This window comes from Cryptomeria japonica, chromosome 9, assembly GCF_030272615.1.
Source record: "Cryptomeria japonica chromosome 9, Sugi_1.0, whole genome shotgun sequence".
NCBI lineage: Eukaryota > Viridiplantae > Streptophyta > Pinopsida > Cupressales > Cupressaceae > Cryptomeria > Cryptomeria japonica.
This window is the reverse complement of record NC_081413.1, coordinates 205742738-205767546: the sequence shown is the minus strand read 5'-3', so window position 1 is coordinate 205767546 and position 24809 is coordinate 205742738. Positions and strand designations below refer to the sequence as shown.

The window sequence follows — 24809 nt, the reverse complement described above, 5'->3', positions numbered from 1 at the left end:
CGCACATAGCTCTCTACCTCAGATAGATAAGACAATTTTTCACATGCATATCTCCCCCTTTGACAAAAATTCCAAAGAAACATACAAATAATTATTCTCTTCCTCCTACCAGATAACCTCTCCCTCTTTAGACACATACTCAAACAATTTTGAACAACTAATCACACACTAACTACTCCCTCTAAGTAGCAACACACACTCATCAATCTGGATAACATGATAACACTATCAAGTCCACTAGATTGATGCAACTCAATGTATCTAGTTAACATCAGGAGGGGAAATCACCCCTAACTTCTCTCTCAGATATACAAATGTATTTGCAGGAAATGGCTTCATGAAGATATTTGCAATCTGTTCCTTTGTAGATACATATTCCAATCTTACTTCTTTCTCATTCACCTTCTCTCTCAAGAAATGAAACTTGATTGATATGTGTTTTATCTTAGAATGCAACATCAAATTCTTAAAAATATTTATAGCACTTGAATTGTCATAATATATAATAGTAGGCTCATTATAAACAACTCTAATATCCTTTAGCATCTGCTTCATCCAAATTACCTGAGTATAGTTTCTAGTAGCAACAATGTATTAAACTTTTGCAATATATAAAGAAATAACATCTTGCTTCTTACTTGCCCAAGAAATAAAATTATTTCCCAAAAAGAATACTCCACCGGTAGTTCTCTTTTAGTCATCAACATCACCTGTCCAATCAACATCAATATAAGCACTCAAAATGAAATCATCATTCTTCGGATACCACAAACCATAATCAACCGTTCCCTTCAAATATTTGAATATCCTCTTCACAGTGGTAACATGAATTTCCTTAGGATCATCCTCGAATCTTACAACAATACATACAACATTCATAATATTAGGTCTAGTCTAAGTCAAATATAGCAATCCACCAATCATAGATCTACACAAGATCTGGTTAGCCTTCGGAGATTCATCATCTTTTGTCATCTTGTATCTAGTCACCATACGAGTTCCAACAAGTTTGGAATCATCTAACCCAAACTTTTTCAGAAATTCCTTCACATACTTTAATTGAGATATGAAAATTCCTTTATCAGTCTATGTGATTTGCAATCCCAGAAAGAATTTCATCTCACCTATCATAGACATCTCAAACTCTTTTTGTATATCATCAACAAACTTCTTACTCAAATCACCATCTCCTCCAAGAATAATGTCATCAACAAAAACTTCAACAATCAAAATATTTTCATTATCAATCTTGAAGTATAAGTTACTATCAACAATAATCCCAACTTCATCAAATACCTATCCAATCTAGCGTACCAAGCTCTAGGGACTTGTTTGAGTCCATACAATTCTTTCTTCAATCTGTATACCATGTCTCCTTCATTTGTCAATGAAAATCCATATGGTTGCTCAATGTAGAATTCCTCTTCAAATTCACCATTCAAAAAGGCAGACTTCACATCCATTTGATATACCTTGAATTTCTTATGAGTAGCATATGCAAGAAATAATCTAACAACTTCAATTCTAGCTACCAGAGAAAAATTCTCCTCAAAATCAATACCTTCCATTTTTGAATATCCCTTACATACCAGTCTTTCTTTGTTTCTAACAAATTCTCCATCTTAATTCAATTTATTTCGGAACACCCATTGAGTACCAATCACATTCTTGTCCTTAGCTCTCGAAACAATTTCCCATGTATTTTTCTTCTCAATTTGATCTAGCTCTTCTTCCATAGCTTTTACCCAATTTTTATCTTTACAAGATTCAACAAAATCTTTAGGCTCAATTTTGGAAATTAAACATGTCTCTTCAACAATAATTCTTCTCCTATTCATCACACCTTTATTTTTGTCACCAATAATCTGATTCTTTGAATGATTTAATCTTACATACCTAGGGGTCTTCTAATTGTTCTAGTTTTCAGTCTCTTGAACTTCTTCACCGTCAGCAACATCTTGTTTTATTGACTCTTCTAGATCACTTTGTTTTATGCTCAGATTCTTCACTTTCTTTGAAGTAACATTCAGGTCATTAGATTCATATCTGCATGTTCTGATTTGTTTCTCATGACACTCATCAACCTTCACATTCACACTTTCCACTATTTTTCTCAATCTTTTGTTGGTACACCATCAAGCTTTGCTCTTAGTAGTGTCGTGCCTATGAAGTGTGATACCTGTAACTGCAACACAAAACACTCAATAGATCATTACAAGCATGGTTAGCAAATAATAAGAAAACAAAGATGAACCATGAAAAAGTGACCTATCGCCTCCTAAGAGATGTGAGTATGGATTTGCTCTCAGATCTGGATAAGCAATCCTAGTGACTTGACTACACCTAGATGGAGGATTTGAAATGATAATGATATGCAAAGATGAGATTGATTATGCTAGATTGATCCAAGAGACTAATTAAGCTAATGATATGCATGATTAAGCTATGACTGATGATGCAATTAAGCTAGAAAAGACATTCATTAAGCTACATGATTCAACAATTATGCTAGAAAATGATCAAATTAAGCTAATGCAATTGCCTATAACAATAATGCTCAAATGATATTCCTATAGTAACAATGCCTAAATTTATAATGAGATGGGATCTACCTATAATAACAATGTATAAGATGAAATGAGATGGGATTCTTATTGCTCCAAAATGCGGGATATTTATAGGATTTCCAAGGCCAGGGGTGAGGTGGAAGGAATCAACGGTCAAGATTGAGTCTGAAGATATCAAGGGTGAAATTGGAGAAAGTTGGAGAAGAGGTTGGAGGAAGAGACACTTGTCATCTCTGTGGTGAAAAGTGTCAAGGAGCTTTGCTCATAAAAGGGCAAGTGTCCAAGAGAGGAGACATGTGGCCAAAGTGCCATGTGTCTCAAGAAGAAAATATCCACACCATAGGAGGTTAGGATAAGGAGGTTAGAATGTGCAAGATAGGATAGGGTTAGTTAAACCCAAGGTTAGGTGGAATGGGTTAGGTTAGAGGGATGGTTAGGTTATGTGGTTAGAAGTTAGGAGTCATGTGGGTAATTTGAATTTAAAAATTCAAATAATAGGAAAAGACTAATTAATTCTCAACAACTCATAAATTGATTTGTTTTAATAATTTAGAGGATTAGAAGAATTGATTTAAGTGGGAGGGAAGATTGATTAATTTGAATTAATTAATCAAAGGGGACCATTGAAATGAACCTATTAGATAAATCCTTAGATTTATTAATAAGTAGATGAAAGGGAGAATTTAATCAAATTGCCTAATGAATTCAATTAAATTAGGAAGGGTGATTAATTAAATAATTGCTTATTTAATTAAATATCTTCAAACCATTTGTAGGTGTATATAAGTAGAATATCCTAAAAAAAATTATTCATCGCATCTTGCATCAAATTTTTCTATATCCTCGTCTCTTTTGATATAACATTTGCTTCCAAAGATTCTAAAATATCTATTTATAGCAACATGACCAAACCATAACTCATAAGGAGTCTTACCAGAATCACCTTTTATATGCACCTGGTTGAATGTGTACATAGTAGTGCTAACAAATTCTCTCCAATAGATATGTAAAACATTTCCTTCAATCATTATAGTTCTAGCAACATCCAAAACAATTATGTTCTTCCTTTCAGCAATTCCATTTTGTTGATGGGTTCACAAAGCCGATAATTGTCTCTGGATTCCATGCTCTTCACAAAAGGAATTAAACTCACTGGAAGTGAATTCTCCTACTCTATCAGACCTTAGAAACTTTAGCTTCAATCTTATCTCTATCTCCGCTCTAGCTTTGAATATTTTGAATTTCTCCAGTGCTTCATATTTCTCCCTTAGAAAAGTGACCCACATCATCCTGGAATAATCATCAATCAACAACATAAAGTATCTGACACCCTCCAAGGTTCTCACCCTATACGGTCCACATAAATTAGTACGCACAAGATCTAATAACCCATTAGATGTATACATTTTTATTTTGAATGAAATTCTTGTTTGCTTTTCCAATTGATATTCTTTACACACCAGATTAGTAGGCTTCACTATCTTAGGTAGATCTCTAATAGCTTGAGTAGAGCTTATCTTAATGCAGTCAAAGTTAACATGGCACATTCTTCTATGCCATAACCAACTTTCATCAATTTGAGCAATCAAGCAAATTTTCTCACCAGCATTCAAATGAAAGATATTAGCTTTAATAGTTTTAGTTCCTAATGCAAATTCTACACCGGAGCTATTCAGGAACTTACATTTCCCATTCTTGAATTGTAAATCATATCCATTATCAACCATATATCCAACACTCAAAATATTATGCTTCAAACCTTCAACATATAAAACATCATCAATATTATGCTTACCATCAAGAGAAATATAACCTTTACCATGGATTACACAAGCTTTGTTGTCTCCAAATCTTACTACCCCGCCATCACACTTCTCCATATTCACAAATTTACTTTTATCACATGTCAGATGATGTGAACAACCATTGTCAATCACCCATTCATCTTTCTCTTCAATCTTAGCAACCAAGGTTTTTGCTTCAATAATGCAACTTGTAGAATCAACAGGTACAAGATCATCTTACTTGATAGAAATGAACTCAAATTCATCTTTTGATTTCAATTTCTCAGACTCATCATCTGTCACACCTTCATCAACATCATAATAACGGTTCTTTTGATATCTATACTTGTGATTATTCTTGTAAGGCTTATCATACTTTGACACTCTTCATGCTCTTTCAAGACACCTAGAAGCAAAATGACCAATCTTATCGCATGAAAAATATTTGAAAGGTAACTTCTGTTCATACTTATCAGCTCCCTTAGGCAATCTTCTAGAAATAAGTGCTTCAAGATCTTCTAATTCTCTTTCATGTTCCTCCATCTCTCTCATTTCCCTTTCATATCTAGAAACCCTAGTTGAATTCTCTCTTGGATCATACTTCCGCTTCTTAGATATAGTAGCTTTAAATTTAGTCTCAGTTTTGCCATACGATTCACCAAGTTCACTCAATTCAAAAGAAACAAGCTTACCAACTAGAATATCTCTTGTCACAGTTACCACAGTTTAGATCTCATCAATAGCAGCAACTTTGTGTTTATAAGAAAGAGGCAAAGATCTCAACACTTTAGCTACAATGTCATCTTCTTCAAGGACTCCATCGACACATCTGATATTCAACACAAAATCATTCACTTTAGCCATAAAGGATGAAATATTATCTTCTCCCATTCTCAACAACTCATACTTTCCTTTCAATCTCTTCAATTAAGCAACTTTCACATGTTTATCTCCTTCATACAAGGTTTATAGCTTCTCCCAAATATCATGCACAATCTACAATCCCATCATATTAGTCATTTCTGCATTAGTCAGGGAACTTAGCAATGCTTCTTTAGCTCTTATATTATGTTCAATATCCTTGATCTCAGCTATAGTAACATGACCATTCTGAGGAACATTGTAGGCATTCTTTGTGATCTTTCAATAATCTTCTCCAAGGCACTTTAAGTGATACTCCATGTGGTCCTTCCATATAGTGCAATTAGTTCCATCAAATCTTAGATTCTCCTTGAAAACAATAGTTTGCATCCCGGATCTCCTAAAGCAGTTAAGCTCCTTCCAGAGGATCTAGCTCTGTTACCAATTGTTGGAAAGAACAATGCAAGAAAATTTAGACGGGGGGGAGGGGAGGGTGAATCAGTTTTCACCAAACTTAAAAAAATTAACCTCAAATTTAGATCTAATCAAGAACAATAATAGCAAGGATAAACACCACATCAACAACACACATAACACACAAATTTTTTGACATGGAAAACCCGATTAAGGGAAAAACTACGCTGGGAACCTACCCACAATATCATGATACTTTGTAGTAGTATATATAAATATTATAATCGAGAATGCACATGTATTCAGGCACACTGCCTAGAGCTCACTTCTCAAAAACAACAAAGAGCTACAACCTTGGGAAGGCTCACTACCTTACAAAGATCAGACAACAATCCAAATTATATGAATTGAAAGAATAGAATCTCCAAATGCCTGATCATAGTTTTGGTTAAGCACACTGTTTGCACTGCAACACTTCTCTACTATTCTTGACACTATTGAAAGATCAATTCACTTGTTTGCACATACAATACTCTCAAGGAATGCAAACACAACCACATACATACATCTTACATGATTACAACACTTATTTATACAAATCATCAACCTTAACCTTAAGGTCGGCTCAACACATAAGACCTAATTACAAAATTACATCACACGATACATAAATCCATATGTGGACCAATGCAATGTCGGAAAGGACATAGCATGGACTGAAATCAAATCCTTGAATATGAAACACCACCAAATATCTTGCCAAGATGATCCACAATATGCAACAACCATTAGTTTGACTAGAAAGTTGTATAACATGAAGAATACCACCAAGCTAAAAAAAATCTTCAATAATGTGCACCACAATCAATGTCGACCACCAAAATGCATAGAACATAATCAAAGTACATCAACAAGCAACGTGAATTCCTCTAAAATAACCACAACAACTTGGATTATAAGAATCATCTTTATTTCATTACCGGAGCTCAAGAACACCAACAACAAACTGAAAGATACGCTTGTGAGGTTCCAAATCATGAATCATATGAATTGAGGACACATATGAATGTCCCAAACACTCTCCAAAATCAGCACAACATAAGGGATCAATTCTTGAGAAATCAATACAAACCAAAAATCACATCTCTACAATACATAACCAACAAAAAAACCAATCATCACACCAAATCACATAACTTGATCAAACCACCTTTCGGAATACTGAAACTCATATTGAATCAACTAGAGATAAGTATCTCAAAAACTACTCTGCATCAACACATCTCCAACCAAACCAGCTCTCTACAACAAACCAATTATGTGCAACACAGAAGCACAAGAAATACAGGAATGTGTTGACATCAATGACAATAACACATCCCAACAACTCTAATATCCAAAAAAATAACACTATTTTATAAACAAACATTCTGTTGAATATTTGAGAAACTGAGAGGGTTGGTGAATCAATCGATAACTTAAATCAATTTCTTAAATCCTTTTACACATCCGTAATAACCAATAAAATTAATTAAAGTAGATATAGCATAAAGAACACATACACATCAAACAATCAACACTAGATATGACGTGGAAAACCCAAGAAAGGAAAAGCCATGAAGAATGTTAGTTCTCAATATAAAACACCAGTTAAGGTGACATTAGTTAAGGTTATTTTTACAAAGGGTGGTTCGCTGCCAGAATGCTCACTGCAGGCGGTTCACTGCCTAGAAAAAGGATCACTACCAAAGAAACAAAGAAAGAAAGAAAGAAAGAAAGAATAGTAATCCACCACTGTAACATAATCTGCAAAGACGAACTTCTTCTGGTGCCTCCATACCGACACACTTTGCACCACATCGTTAATCAAATCCTTCCTATCAATCTCACATATCTTCAATAAAAATGGCACACTTTTTTATACTAACACAATCAAATCATCCTCTTATAAATATTGTCTTCTGGGAAGCCTAATCTTCCAAGTCAGCCAAGACAGGGATATAAAATAGGTCAACACTAAAAATTCTATTGGTGGGAAGGAATGAGAATTAGACTATACCACAACACAAATCAATGTTCATATCAACACGTTGTTAGAATTAGAGATCACTAAGAGTGGGAGGGGGGGGGGTGAATCAGTGATCTACCAGAAATCGAATCAGTGATCTACAGGAAATCAAATCCTCAAACTTATTCTTTATCCATCGATTAGCAATGCATAACAAAAAAAGAACATAAACATGCAACAAAGAATACACAAATCCACAACACCAGAATTTTTACGTGGAAACCCAGAAAGGGAAAAACCACGGTGGGGCTAGAACCCACAATATTCATATACTATGGCCAGGAGTACATAAATATTACATAGATTGGGAACACACTTGCATTCAAGCTCACTACTTAGAGCTCACTTATCAAATATAGTTTCCCAGATGGCTACAACCTTCAGAGAAGTCTCATTGACTTACAATTTGATTACAATGAGAAAATATAATGAAATGAACTCTCAATTAGCATCTGACTATGCAAGAACAAGTTTCGGTTAAGCACTGAATCTCAGACTATCTTTCCTTTGTTAAATACTCTGTTTCTGTCTATGTCAGTTACTAGTTCGTCTAAAAGCAAAGTGTGCATGTGAAACTACACTCAATTGCACCAAAACAGATCACCACACCAATAACACACTAAAAAATCAATCGCCAAATCAATCTTATATATCCGGTCTTAACACAAAAGAAATCTCCTTCAAGCAGGCTTCAAGAAGTGTAGCATGTAGGTCCAAGTCGGTTTCAATCTCGAATGAAACATAGCACCAGACCAAAATATTATAATCACACACTTCCTAAGTGTCTTCCCAATCACTGAGATCACAAAAACAATCACCAAAAACACCGCAATCATAAAAAATCATTCCGGACTAAAACATTAACGAAATACCCTATTATACCGGTTAACTCTAGCTTCTAGATAAGATGAATCATGACCGCTTGATTAAATCACCAGAAGAGTTGCCATCAATGACAACCCTAGACCATAAATCAAGCATTCAAAGTCATTGGATGAGTGTCAATTTCCAAGAATCTCCCCCTTTGGCATTGATGGCAACACCTGTGAAAAATGGCTAAGTGTCGAAACCTGTACATTGGATGAAAGAATAAAAGAATTCTAAGGCTCTCCCTTAGATCAACAATCCAAAAATCTACATCATTGAACTGTACACTCTATACACAATTAGTCTGTACATTTTTTACCTCATCTCTCCCCCTTTGACAACAATGCCAAAGATGAGATGCTAACCAAAATTGATATACAGTTGACAATCATTTTACAAATACTTGAAGAGGTTAGCATAAACAGTCTTCAAAAATCCCAGGTGAGTTTCTCACCCTCTTCAGGCTATCCAAAATTGTGATAAATACATTAATTATAGTACCATGAATTTATAATTCTCTCAAACCTAATGATACAGGCCAAGCCATTTCCTTCATACAATCTACCTTATTACTTAGCATAGTATCTAACCGGATGGCAATCAGGTTCCGGAGTTCACCCACTTTCCTCAAAACTTTCGCCCTATCCACTAGAAGGCTTGAGATCTGATCATTTAAGGCTATAATTTGTTATTCAATACTTTTGGTTAATGTTACATTAGGGTAAAAATATTGAGAAATACTAGCAAGCTTGCCCTGGTAGACACCTATATGTTTATTAATATCAATAGTGAATTTAGGCAAAATGAGGCAAGATTTATACAATTTATCAGCTTCTGACAACGTGTCAAAAATAGTTTGCAATCTCTTATTTAATGTTACCCTATCATCTTCATTTATTTTTCAGGAATGTTTGTTTTCTATCTTCCTTAAACCTGCCCAAAATTTTCTGAGTAGCCGTCTTCTCCGAAGAATCAAAATTGGTATTTACTTTATTAACCAATTGTAATAATTTACCGGAAGGGATGTTATTTAAATCTAACTATACATTGGAAGCCACCTTCTGCAAAACATATATAGACATCAAAATTATTAGACAGTTCAGATGACCGGAAGATAACTGAAAGGGGGGGGTGAATCAGTTGTCACAGATTACTGGAAGCATTAGCAATTTAAAAAAAAAATACCAAAACCCAAAACAATATACTGGAATAGTAGTTAATCCAATTCAGAATAAACAATAATCACAAAATAAAAGTCATCCACACAATGCCAAGATTTGTATGTGGAAAACCCAGTAAAGGGAAAAACCACAGTGGGAAGCCTACCCACAATAAGATAATACTTTTGTTGTAAGTATGTGAATTTACAATGAAGGGGACTACACATGCAGGAAGGCCAATAGACTAGAGCACACTGATCATCACAAAAGGAGCCTCACTCACTACATACAAACCCAAAACACAATCTAGAGAAGTGTTGAACTACAAATGATAGCATCTCCTATGCTTGAGTACAGTTCCGGTTAAGCTCAATACTGGAGGACTAAATCCTCTTACAAACCCAATTTGATCTCCAATGATCAACCAACTCCTCTGCCTGAATGATATTACATTATTTGCACATTACATCCCTTGACCATGACCTCTTACAATAGCCATGATGATCTACAATGAGATCTTGCATCTTATTTATACAAACCCTCGACCATAAACAATCAGGTCGGCCACCAGACAATAAACCAATTACATAATTACAAACCATGTCGGTCTTAGACCAAAAACAAATAATATCCAACACATAAGACATCCTGGAAATACAACAATAGGTCCTATCCACACATTACATCAATGCTGGTCCATAACCTAGATAAATTGGGACCAAGTATAGGTCCACATGCTTCAACAATGATCTCCAAACACCAAGTCTCGAACATGATCACCAAAAACATCTTGAAACTCCATTAGAAGCTGCACCAACACCAATTATGTAATGCATCAAAGATTTGCACCAAAATCTTCGTCGATGAAACCCTCATTGGAACTAGAAACCAATCTTCATAGCAAACAAGATAGCATCCAATCATCAGACCAAAATCAACTGACCAAATATGAGTATAAGCATTATGAACAAGTCAATTCCATCACTAGATTATATCGGAGTCAACTAGATCATGTCGGATCCAAGTTAACAAAAAACTACTCAACCTACCAGAACCAAAAGGGTGTCGGTAAAGCATCCAAAAATCTAGTGTTGACATCAATGACAAAACATCAATGCAACACATAATCAATTCTACCAAATGGCCAACAATCTCCCCCTTTGGCATTGATGGCAACACTAGATGTGAAAAACATCTAAGTACCAAGAAATGCCAAACAAATCTCCCCCCGTGGAAGACAACCAACAATCTCCTGCATATAGTTGTGAATATCAATGTCTCTCCCTCTTTGAATAATATCTCTATAAAAGCTTTGAATTTCTTTTTCACATCACTATCTCTCCCCCTTTGACATCAATGCCAAAAATATGACAGAAATATCAAAGAAAAAACATAAGCCTCTGAATCTCAAAGCTGACTACTACCCCTAAGTAGTAGCATCCCACATCAGTGCTGGAATGAATAGTATCTCTGATAATGCATACCGAACTGATGCCAAACCACATCAATCAAGTCTCTGCCAGAGGGGTAGAAACTCCTAATCTATCTCTCAGGTACTCAAATGATTCCTTGGATAGAGGTTTAGTGAAAATATCCGCAATCTGCTCTTTAGTGTTTACATAAACCAATTTAACTTCATTTTCTTCCACCTTCTCCTTCAAAAAGTTATACTTGATAGATATGTACTTTGTTTTAGAATGAAATGCCAAATTGTTTTGATATATCAATAGCAGCAGATTTATCATAATGGATAACTATCGGTGCATCACAATCCACCTTTGCATCCTTCAACATTTGCTTCATCCATAAAACTTGTGTACAATTAGTAGCATCAGCAACATACTCAGCTACAGTAGTAGATAACCAAGTACATGATTGTTTCTTGTTGATCCATGAAACCAACTTCATTCCAAGAAAGAAAGCTCCACCGGAAGTAATTTTTTGGTCATCAACATCTCCAGCCCAATCAGCATCTGTATATGAACATAAAGTGAAGTTATCATCCTTAGGGTACCACAAACCATATTCTGATGTACCTTGCAACTATCTAAAAATCCTTTTCACTGCCATCTCATGATTTTCTCAAGGATCACTCTGAAATCTTTAAACAATACAAACAACATTCATAATGTTAGGCCTAGTCTGAGTCAACTAAAGTAGACCTCCAATCATAGATTTGTATCTTGTAGGATTTATCGGTGCAGAAACATCTTTCCTTGTCAATTTCTCACTTGTAATCATAGGTGTACTTATCGGTTTAGAATCTCCCATACAAAATTTCTTCAATAATTCTTTAGCATATTTAGTTTGATAGATGAAAATACCTTTGTCAGTCTGAGTAATCTGCAAACCTAAGAAAAATTTCATCTCACCAATCATAGACATCTCAAATTCTTTCTCCAAGTTCTTAGAAAATTCTATGCATAATTTATCTTCACCTCCAAAAATAATGTCATCAAAAAATACTTCAACAATCAGTATATTATCATTAGTGATTTTATAATATAAATCATTGTCAACACCTCCCTTAGTAAAAACAAGCTTCAAAAGATATTTATCCAACCTTGCGTACCAAGCTCTAGGTTCTTGTTTCAATCCATATAAAGCTTTCCTTAACCTGCAAACCGTATCAGTACCATCTGATAGTGAAAAACCATCAGGTTGCTCAATATAAACTTCCTCTTTAGGATCTCCATTAAAGAATGCACATTTAACATCCATCTGATAAACCTTGTAGTTTTTATAAGTAGCATAGGCAAGAAATAATCTTACAGCTTCAATCCTACCTACCAGTGCAAAATTTTCTCCATAATCAATTCCTTCCTTCTGAGAATATCCTTTAAAAGACAATCTAGCCTTATTCCTTACAACTTTACCATCTTCATTCAATTTATTCCTAAAAACCCATTTAGTTCCAATAACCATTTTATTTTTAGGCCGACGAACCAAAGTCCATGTGTTATTTTTCTCAATCTGATCTATAACTTCTTCCATAGCCTTTAACCAAAATTCATCTTTACATGCCTCAATTACTGATACCGGTTCAACTTGTGAAATTAAACATACCTGATTAGTTTTCAGTCTTCTTCTTGTCATCACTCCATTGCTCTTATCCGCAATGATTTGATCTTTAGAATGATTCAATCTCACATACCTAGGAGTCTTCTGACTATCTGTTCTTCTTCCCTTTTTCTTCAGTTATTGTAGAATTCTCTGATGTTTCCAAAGTAACTAGTTCAACTCTTTATTCCGGTAAAGGTGCTACCGGTTCAGATATAATCATTTCCATTGTCGGTTCCTTCTCATAAATTCTTATTTGACTTTTGCCCAACTCATCTACTTTGACATTACCACTCTCCACTATTTTCTGCAATCTCTTGTTATAATATCTATATTCTTTAATTTCATTAGAATAAACAAGAAATATGCCTTCATCACTTCTAGGATCAAATTTCCCAATAGTATCATCTCTCCTAATATAACATTTACTACCAAAAATTCTGAAATACTTAACTATAGGTGTATTGTCAAACCATAATTTATAAGGTGTCTTACTAGTTTCTCCTTTGATATGTACTCAGTTGAATGTGTAAATTGTTGTACTAACTGCTTCTCTCCAGTAGATATGAGGTAGATTAGCTTCCATCAACATTGTTCTAGCAGCATCCAAAATAGTTCTTTTTTTCCTTTCCACAACTCCATTCTGTTGAGGTATACGGGGAGCAGAAAATTGTCTTCTAATACCATGCTTGTCACAAAAGTTATTAAACTCATTGGATGTGAATTCTCCACCATAATTTGATCTCAAACATTTAATCTTCAATCCTGTCTTGGTTTCCACTTTAGCCTTAAAGATTTTAAACTTTTTAAATGCTTTAGATTTTTCTCCCAAAAAAGTAACCCACATCATTCTAGAATAATCATCAATGATTAGCATGAAATATCTATCACCATGAAAAATTTTAACTCTAGCAGGGCCACAAAAATCAGTATGAATAAGATCAAGAACACCATTTGATTTATCTTGTATACTCCTAAAAGAGGTTCTAACCTGTTTATCCATTTGACATTCTTTACATACTGAATTATAGGGCTTCATAATCTTAGGTATATCTCTAACTGCCTTAGTTTAACTAATCTTTACAATGCAATCAAAATGACAAAACCTTTTATGCCATAACCAGTTCTCATCAATCTGTGCAATCAAACATGTCTTCTCACCGGTGTTCAAATGAAATATGTTACCTTTTGTCCATGTACCGGTTGCAATCTCCAAGCCAGATCTATTAATGATTTTATATTTTCCATCCTTGAACTGTAACTGAAATCCCTTATCTACCAATTGTCCTACACTCAAAATATTATGATTCAAACCTTCAATATAATAAACATTGTCAGTATTGTTCTTACCATCTAATGATATAGTTCCTTTTCCATTGATCATACGTGTCTTGTCATCTCCAAATCTAACTAGTCCACCATCAATTTCTTGGAAAGACAGAAACTTCCTTTTATCTCCAGTCATATGATGTGAACAACCACTCTCAATTACCCATTCATCCTTATCCTAAATTTTAGCAGCAAGTGCCTTCTCCTCAGGAACATTCTCTTCCAGTGTCGGATCATCTTCCTTGATAGCCAAGAATACCCATTCCTTCCCGTTGTCGGATCCACTAGTAGAATCTTTTGTCGATTCATCATCTAAATCAGTATTGCCTTCCTCATCCGCTATGTAGAATGATTTGTTTCTATTGTTTTTGAATCTATACTTGTTTTGATATTCAGGGTTAGGTTTAAATGATCTTTTAACTCTTTCTTCAAATCTTGAATTTCTTTTAGGATATCTAAATGCAATACATTTAAAAGGTGCTTTTCCTTCATACTTACTTCCTACCGGTCCTTTCAGTACTCTTCTAGCAAATAGTGCTTCAAGTTTCTCAAACTCATCATCTTCTCTCTTCATATCTTCTAATTGTTTTGCATATAAAGCTTTCCAGTCTTGCTTACCGGTTGTAGATGTAGATGCATGAAAAGTAAGTTCAGTCTTCACAGCTCCAGAAGGTCCAAATTCCTCAAGCTCAAAACAAGATAGTTTCCCAACCAAGGTATCTATGTTGACAGATGTATTAGCCATTGTTGTCAATTCATTAATAGCAGTAGCCTTCATTTTGTAAGCCAGTGGTAGGGCTCTCAGGACTTTAGAAACAATCTCACCTTCGCTCAGAGTTCCACGACAACATTGAATTCCCATAACAATCTCATTTACCCTTTCCATGAATGCAACAATTCTTTCATCTTCTTCCATCTTCAGGTTTTTATATCTCACCCAGTAACCATCAAGTTTATCAATCTTCACTGTAGGGTCACCTTCATTAAGAGTCTGCAACTTATCTCATATAGCCTTTCCAAATGATTTGATTGTTAATCCCATAATTTGTTGATGAAAAAGTGCACACAAGAGGGCTTCTCTTGCTCTACAATCATTCTCAATCCCCTTTTCCAGGTTTGTCAAAGGAGGATTTCCAGATCCTAGATTAAAGGGTGTGACACCATTCTATGTGATCTCCCAAATCTCCTTGCCAAGAAATCTCAGATGAGTCTCCATCTAAATCTTCCATACTGTATAATTTGTTCCTTCAAGCCTCGGTATATCCCTTCGAAAGATAGCTCCAGAAGAACTAGATGAACTTGAACTTTTAGTCACCATAGGATCTTCCTCAAGCGGTTAAGCTTTCTATAGAGAGGACCAAAGCTTTGTTACCAATTAGACAGTTCAGATAACCAGAAGCCAACTGAGAGGGGGGGTGAATCAGTTGTCATAGATTACTGGAAGCAATAGCAATTTAAAACAAAAATACCGAAACCCAAAACAATAATACCGGAATAGCAGTTAATCCAATTAAGCATAAACAATAATCACAGAATAAAAGCCATCCACACAACACCAATATTTGTACGTGGAAAACCCAGTAAAGGGAAAAACCATAGTGGGAAGCCTACCCACAATAAGATAATACTTTTGTAGTAAGTATGTGAATTTACAATGAAGGGGTCTGCACATGCAAGAAGGCCAACAACCTAGAGCACACTGGTCATCACAAAAGGAGCCTCACTCACTACATACAAATCCAGACTACAATCTAGAGAAGTGTTGAACTGCAAAAGATAGCATCTCCTATGCCTGAGTATAGTTCCGGTTAAGCTCAATACTGGAGGACTAAATCCTCTTACAAACCCAATTCGATCTCCAATGATCGACCAACTCCTTTTCCTGAATGATATTATATTATTCAAACATTGCATCCCTTGACCATGACCTCTTATAATAACCATGATGATCTATAATGATATCTTGCATCTTATTTATACAAACCCTCAACCATAAACAATCAAGTCGGCCACCAGACAATAAAACAATTACATAATTACAAACCATGTCGGCCTTAGACCAAAAAAAAAAAAAATCCAACACATAAGACATCTCAGAAATACAGCAATAGGTCCTATCCACACGTTACATTAATGTCGATCAATAACCTAGATCAAACGGGACCAAGTATAGGTCCACACGCTTCAGCAATGATCTCCAAACGCCAAGTCTTGAACATGAACACCAACAACATCCTGAAACTCCATTAGAAGATACACCAACTACTATCCTAATGTCTGAACAAATCATTATTGATCCTACTGAGAATAATTATGTGGTTTGGAAGATATATTAGAATGGAAACTTCATGTGTTGAATGAATCACAATCATAGATAACCTTGGCCATCTCCCAACACAATTCTACATTGAGGGAATTGAAAGGTGATTTCTTCGCAGTGGGTGTTGATATTTTCAAGGAAAGAAAAGAATTGTTGGAGAAAGAGGTCATAAGAAGGGAGTTTTGTAAGAAAGTTGAGGATAGTCTCTCATTGACAAATGTAAGATCAGATTCACTTGACCTATTGAAAGATGCAATGAACATGCTCAATTCGATCATAGATAGGGTAAATGATATACCCGAGAAAATGGTGGAAGTTGATCAAAAAATTGCAAAATGTAGAACTAGGGTTAACATTACTGGTATTCCAATAGCTGATATATTAACTTTGATCATTATTAGATTCAGAGCATACATAAAAGGGATGAAAGCACAAGTGGCACAACAACCTCAAGAGGATTTAACGAACAAGCAATGACAAATGAAGAAGTAGCAATCAATTTATTGGCAGAAGATGAAGAAGTGGTAAATGAAGGGATAGAGGAGGATGTGGAGCTTTAGATTAGTTGTCTTTCTATTATGTTTAATTTATGTCTTTTCCCTCAAACTATTGGATCTAGCGGTTCATTTATTTTTAATTATGCTTAAACTTTAGTTTAACCGGTTGTCTCCAAGAAGTTGTTATTTTTTAGGTTAAATTAGTTATGTAGTTAGGCTTTAAATATCATAAGGAAATTGATATCTAGATCTTTTTGGTATTTTTTCAAAAAACATTAGAAGTGTTTTGAACTAAAATAATTTACTCTGGGAAAACTTTGTGTTGTCAGAAGTAGATTTACATTTATGTTTGATTCTTTAGTTTCAATGATTTTCAATGAAACTTAATGGAACTTAGAGTGTAGTTATTCTAAACATAAACATTGTGTTATGTTGGGGGTTTTTATACTTCTTATGTTGAATTCACTGGTTATATTGATGGTTCAAATGATATTAAGAAATTGATTGAAGCTTTCTTTATGGTTTGTTGTGAAAACGCATTGATCTTTATATGAATGTTGAACACAATGGTATCCATGATATTATGTTTAATATTTGATTCTCATCCTTTGTTATGAGAGTTGATCAATTTTTAAGTTAAGTTTATTTTCCTCTCCAAAAATTTGAATCATCTTTTCCTTTGAACGCTTTCTGGTTAAAAGCTATGCCTTATTTTCTTTTTGGTTAAAAGAATAATTGAAATTAATTCCGGACATATTATTAAAGGTAGTTTTTTCTTGTTAAAGAATCAAAGAATGGGTATAGAAGATCATCATACCTATCTCAACTGTTTGTTTCAAATTGTCACTTTGTTGGGCGTTGGAAAATGGTGTAGGAGCACCTAGGCTACAATGATGCCTCACAAAGGCTTTTATTATGATGTTTTGTTTTTGTGTTAAGTAGGGATTGTAATAAGGTCCTCTGGACCATTTTATTCCATTTAAATCCATTTGTAGTCTTTGTCAATCATTTCAAATCAATTGTAAGGCCTTTGATGCCAATTGTTGCCATAAAGACCTATAAGGTACTAGTTGGGTCAATGATAGTCAAGTCACTCAAATGGGTTAATGATGGATGAAAATGATGTAACTTGTGTCTTGAAGTCATTTATAGCATTTTGGAAAGTTTTTTGGTGGGTTTGAAGTCATTTCAAAATGGTGTCACAAAATGTAAAAGTTGCTTGCAACTTTTACAAGTTGTCAAGCAACATTATCAAATTGTAATCCCAATGGTTAACCAAGTTCAAAATATGTTTATAACCATTAGAAATGGTTAGGGAATGTATAAAAATCCTCCCTTTGGTCTTATATTGGTTTTTGTTGTTGTATGTGAAGTTTGGAGAAAGAAATCAATAAAAACTAGAAGCATTTTCCTGCAAATTTTCTGCAACAGCGCTGCTATTTTATTCATAACTTTTATGTGTGGTAAGATGAATATGTGAGAAAAAAATAATTTATATTCCCTACGAATCACCTTTATTTTGATACCATTTTTTTTTAAATTTCATTGAGTTTTGAGCCCGGTACAATCATTTTTCTAAAAGTGGGTCTGAAACCCTTATTTTGAGGGTTGTTACAAAGAAATGAAGAGATCTCGCCTTCCCACTAGGATATGAAGCCAAAATTTGGTCGGATGGTATTTTTGGAGATCCTTCAAGTGGGTTTTCAGTCATTTTTGCAAGAGATGTGTTTTGGGATAGAAATGAAGCATTGATTGCCTAACATCATCATGTGTTAGGCCAAGTAAGCATGAGAATGATGGTTGGAGTAGGTTTGAGAAAAATTTGAATGCTTGGGCACACAAATTTGGTGTAATTGGTGGTTTGGAGATATAATACAAGTTTTGGAACTATTTTCTTGGTGTTTGTGTAATTTTATGGGGGGTATCTCCTTTCTAAAAGTGACCTAATTACCCCCTAAAAATGAGGACATCTATTTTTTTGACTTGTTTGATCCAAATATACCCTAGGCCAAATTTAAATATGCTATATAATCCTCAAAATGTTATCCTAAACAAGTTTCCTTTTATTTTTATGACCCATGGTTCAAAAGTTACTGCCCAAAAACCCCAAAAGTAGGGTTAGTAGGCCTAATAGGCCTAATAGGACAGTCTAAGGGAAGGACTTTGTGAATGACTTTGAGACCTTGTAAGTTGGATTTTTTGTTGTATTGGATTCTCCCCAATATCAAAATAAAATTGAGATCAGTGTTCCCAAGAAATGGAGATTTTTTTCTTTGTGTTGCTCTTGTAGCCTCTAAGACAAGGCCCCTCCTATCACTGTAGAGACATGATTTTGAGTCGCACCATGTGTTTTATCACCTTGACCAGCTGCAAGTCTATTTTCTAATTTTAGATTCACCTCTAAGTCCTCTACATCATAAAACAAAGTTGAGTGACAATATTTGTAATCCAACACTACTAACATTGTCCTTTCCTTGAATCACATCGAAAAATTGCATCCACATGCACATGAAAGTATTGGGGAGGTATGGAAAAAGATACTTGAACTTGCAACAACTCCTATGATTAACAACGATGAGAACTATAGCCATAAACCCTAACTAACACATTGATGGTAGTTAGACCAATACAAATAGCTTCAATGGGTAGGAAATACACATGTATCACATCCTCTGATTAAGTAATATTATTATAAAGATGGTACCTTAATTAGGGCCACAATCAAGAATTGAAATTGTGATGCACAAACATGTAAGGTTGTAAGTGGGATGAATAGTGTATGGAGGTAAAAGTTCAAAACTTTTTGGAGTTGCCCAATTGATGAGAAACTTGTACCTATATGGTAGGCAGATGAGGAAAAGTCTAAATCTAATGAGACAAGAGTCACTAATGACAACATGACAAGTAAAGGGGGTCCAGGGATAGGAAACAATGACAACTTGGCAAAAATGGAAGAGGATGATAGGATGAAATTTTTCGTAACGAAAACCTAAGGTTAATTCGTACAAAGAGTCCCTAGAGATGTTGGAATACTATTTTTTATCACATAATACTAATCATAAGGACTATAGAAATATATTTATTTTCTATTCGATTAATTATGGAATCTAATACTTAATTGTGATAAATGTGTTGTTTTTATGTTGTACTTAACATGGATAGTAATATTCATGTGTGTTGTTTTTATTATTATGATTAGAAAATATTTTCATCTTGTTAAGAATGTCAAGATATATATGTGGAGATAAGGGCACGATTTCTTTGCATGGATAGTCCTTTCATAGAATTGTTAGAGATACTTTGACTTCTTCTTGATTTATATGGACTAATCTTATTGAACTTATAGATCCTAATTTCTACATAGTATAATATATTTAAAATATGCTTACGCAAATCTTATAAATTGAATTCAAGTGCAATACTTTGTTTAATTTTTTAATCTCTATCATATCATGTATTTTGAGAACATATGCATTAGATATATATCTTATCATGACTATTAGATATAGTATGCTAAATTATTAGTGATAACATGCTACGTACTATTTTAGATTCTATTATACATGTTAGCTTCAAATTTTTAGATACGTCATGAAGAATGAGATTTTTATAGTTTGAAGTAAGATCAAGCAAGCTTCCTTATTCATGATTGGATGAACAATTACTTCGATGAAGCTCTCTCCTCACTACCATCAAAAGATATTCACTTCAAAATATTCTATCAGTTGATGTTTTTAATTTGATAATTCTGTAAATGAGCCTATAAGCCCATATTGATTCTAAAGGACCAATTCCTACTTATATATCAAGATTTATGTTATCTATCATGTTGGAACATTCAATGTTGGATATTCTTTATAAATTTAAAAATTTAAAAATGTTGGCATGTATTGATGATTTAATTGACTATTCTTGTTCAAAAAAATTAAATATTATATTGGTTAATCTTTTTACTATATTATTTTGTTGTTTAATTGAATATGCGGTTCTTACAATAATAAGATGACCAAAGTTTTCAAGTTATTTGTTGAAATTGATCATATTTATGTCAAAGGGAAGTTGACGAAAGTAAAGTTTGAGATTGTGCCTACTCAAGACAACCAATTTAATATATACACACACAAATGAATATATTAACTAAATGCACACTAAATCATCAAACAAGGTTGTTCATGCGAAGATTGTACCTACCCAACAAAGTCAATTTAATATGTAGACATGGATCATTATATTAACTAAATTCACACAAAAACATCAATCAAAGGTATTCGTGCGAAATAAAATTTTTTAAGTAGTCTTAAATTTAAATAGACTAGGGATTGAAATAATGATTCATTTACCATACCTTCCTCTTGTTGCAAGGCTTAAAGATCCCTGACTAGAATTCTTATCCAAATTGTTGATTGTTTTCAAATTCAAATTCTTTGACCAGCAAAAAGTGTTTTTGGAAGTTTATTGTTTTTTCAATTTTTTTGTAGTTTTTTAGATTTTTGACAATACATGAGAAATAATAAACGCAATACAATAAATATAGAACTGATAATAGTTTCCAGACTTTTGATTATTATTTGCAGCAAGTACAAATAAATAATAAAGAGGATTCTTGATAGAAATAAGTCGTTCAAGGCCTACCAGGAGTCCAGTGCTAGCGTTGGGGTTTGAAGGTAGGATTTGAGCCTAAACTGAAGCAATGGCTGCTCTAAGAACTTCCAGCTGCTACTAAGGGTTGCAAATGACTTTATTTAACTCTAGCATAATTACCAAAAATTAATACTGAAGAATTATTCAGACCCAGTTGGAATTCCAAATTCTTGCCAGGCAAGATTCCCAAATTATGTCCATTTTCCTTAATGAATTCTTGCTGCTGCCCAAATCTGATATTTTCTTCACACCAAACCAACTGTGATCATTTATTAATACCCCAACAATGAATTCACACACTAATAGAGGAGCCAAACCCCCTCAATTTATTTAATTGGCCTCCACAGGCAAGAAGAGTGGTACGGCCACGTGTATTTGCTTCAACTTGTGCAAACCAAGAAAATCTCACAAAAGAATGAATAATTGAAAAACTACCAAAATGAATTCCTCCTTGTATAAAAGCATCGAACCCCTAAGAGGCATCTCCAAGATGCCAAGGAATCTTCTAATCTCTTTCCAATTGTACGCCCAGCCTTATTGAAAAACTACCAAAATGAATTCCTCCTTGTATAAAAGCATCGAACCCCTAAGAGGCATCTCCAAGATGCCAAGGAATCTTCTAATCTCTTTCCAATTGTACGCCCAGCCTTAAGGGTCATTTCATCATGAATTCCTTAACCACCTTTTAAGTTATTCTTACCTAGGGATGTGGGTCATGTAACTTTTAAAACAAAGTTACTTATTAAATTAAATAGTAACTTATAAGTTACTTTTATAAAACCTTTTCTATTTTTAGAAAAAAGTAACTTTACAACATAAAATTATAAAGTTGTATTATTAAAAGTTCACCAAAGCAATTTATGTCTAGTTAGATGACCCTTTTGGCTAACCACTCATCCCCTTACACTGTAAACTTGCCTATGGGGATGGATATCAGGCAAATCCATACATCAGTATAGCAACTAGAGAAGTGGGGACATGACACAAGGTGTGTGCCCTTGATCTCCTTGTGTTGTGCAGCGCAGTGCTCGAGTTTGTGACATGGCTTAACCGCATCATGTGGATTCTATAAATCTAGTGGTTGTATGGAGCATTAGCAGGTCGATCTTTTGGTGCAACGGCAACCACACTTGTAACACCTCACCCTAGCAAGTTGATGCACATTAGCAAACATGGGTATTTAAATGTAGTTTGAGATCCATGAACTCTATATTTGTAAGTATTTGCTTGGTAGTTAATTAATGAATAAAATAGTTTAAACAAAACAACAATAATGATTAATTAACATTCTACAATAATTATGTTAACTTTGTTGTGGTAGTCTATTGGTGTTGGTGTTATTTCATGGTTGAATTGTGGTGTTGTGAGTCTTGCCACCAAGATTCAAACTCCATTAGAATGTTTATGCAGGAGATGAAGTCCCCTATTTGTGACCTCATCAAACATTTATCCAAAATCTTTGTTGTGATAGTTTGATAGATAAAAGAATGATTCATGAACCATACCTTCCTCTCCCTAATAGGTTGATGCACATTAGAAACATGGGTATGTTAAATGTAGTTTGAGATTAATGAACTCTATATTTTTTAAGTATCTCCTTAGTAGTCAATTAATGAACAAAATAATAATCATGATTACTTAATGAACAAAATGATCAATAAACAAAACAATAATAATGATTATTTAACATTCTAAATTAACCATGTTAATTTTGTAGAGATAGTTTGTCAATAATGACATAGTTTGATGGTTGAATTATGATATTCTGATTTTTGCCACCAAGATTCCAACTCCATTAAAATGTTTATGTTAAAAATAAAAGTCTCCTATTTATAATCTCAGCAAACTTTTCCCAACAGCTTTATTGGGACAGTTTGATAGATTAAAGAAACTAACTTGCTCAATTTTTAAAAATGAAGATTATGAAGAACATGCTTGTGGAACCCAAAATCGATGCTGGAATTGAAGCATCCGGCCAATGGGTCTTACTGTTTAATCTCATCCTTTCAGGAATCATCGAAATACACTCATCTTGTGAATTATCACAATAATTTTTTATTTTAGATATCGAAGATATCCCCTAGACCCAACCTAATGAACAAGGCGAGCTGAAGCGAGATTACATAGAAAAGAGATGAAATAAGATGCACTCCAAGAAGAAGAAGAAAACATTCTGATATAAGGAATCAAATCAGGACATATACAATGGCAAAATCGGAACTAGAATGAGGAGGAGGTCTACATTAAACATTCTTTTCTATTTCTGCAATCATATCAGAAGCCCCTCCAAAGAAATCCCAAGGTCTCAAGTTCCATGTAGGAATCCCCATCTACATAACCAGAGACTTCATCAAAGCGTGGAGGGCTCAGTAAAGGAGCTTCAGCCATACTAATTACTAGATTTGGCGAATCAAATTGACACAGCCCTTCATCAAAATAGTTACTCAAGTTGCTGACTGCTTCGCCAAAATCATCACCATTGGTAAAACTACTGCGGTTGTCCTCTTCATCTCTATTACCTGAATTGGAAGAGTCCTTGCTATTACCATCACCATTTTCTATGGTGGCGGTTGAATTGGAGGAGTCCTTGAAGGAGAAAGCGGCCTCTGCAGCAGCCAACTGAATGTCCCGATAATGAAGAGAGGCAGGGCGAGGGAGGGAGTTAATCAAATGAGGGAAATTGGGTAATGCAGATTTGCCCTTCAAACTCACAGCCGCCACATCATATGCCCGAGCCGCCATCTCAGGCATAGCATATGATCCCAACCATATCCTTTTCTTCTTCCCAGGCTCTCTTATCTCAGACACCCATTTTCCCCATCTTCTGCGCCTCACTCCTCTGTACATGCGAGTCCTATGGGTCTGATCCATAACATGGATATCAGTTACTCAGAAATATGATCTAATGTTTCATACATCAGAATAATGGAATACCCAATGAATATATACACCAGTGGAGAGCGTATATTACAAAACCATCATCATCAAACTCACAGCTGGATTCCTTAGCAGCTTTTGCACTAGTAGTTTCTCCACAGAAATATCTGATGTACCAGCGATCCAAATTGAATGTATCTTAATTTATTATACCTTTTGCGTGTAGAAATTAACTTTTTTGTGGAACGTGCTCAAACTCATGCCTCTGTCAAATCAACTAGATATATAGGGAATGTGATGAATAAAGTTTACATTTTCAACATTTGTTCATAAATAGATGATGAGGTCATCTGTAAGAATTTGG

General features: G+C 34.4%; 1 protein-coding gene across 1 annotated transcript; it reads right to left on the bottom strand.

Annotated features, from left to right (window-relative positions):
• Nucleotides 1-23818: 23818 nt before the first annotated feature.
• Nucleotides 23819-24461, bottom strand: LOC131044581 (ethylene-responsive transcription factor ERF024-like). The gene has a single exon (XM_057977936.2). It carries the CDS (start codon nt 24437-24439, stop codon nt 23843-23845), a length of 597 nt encoding a protein of 198 aa, XP_057833919.1. The 5' UTR covers nt 24440-24461; the 3' UTR covers nt 23819-23842.
• Nucleotides 24462-24809: the final 348 nt, after the last annotated feature.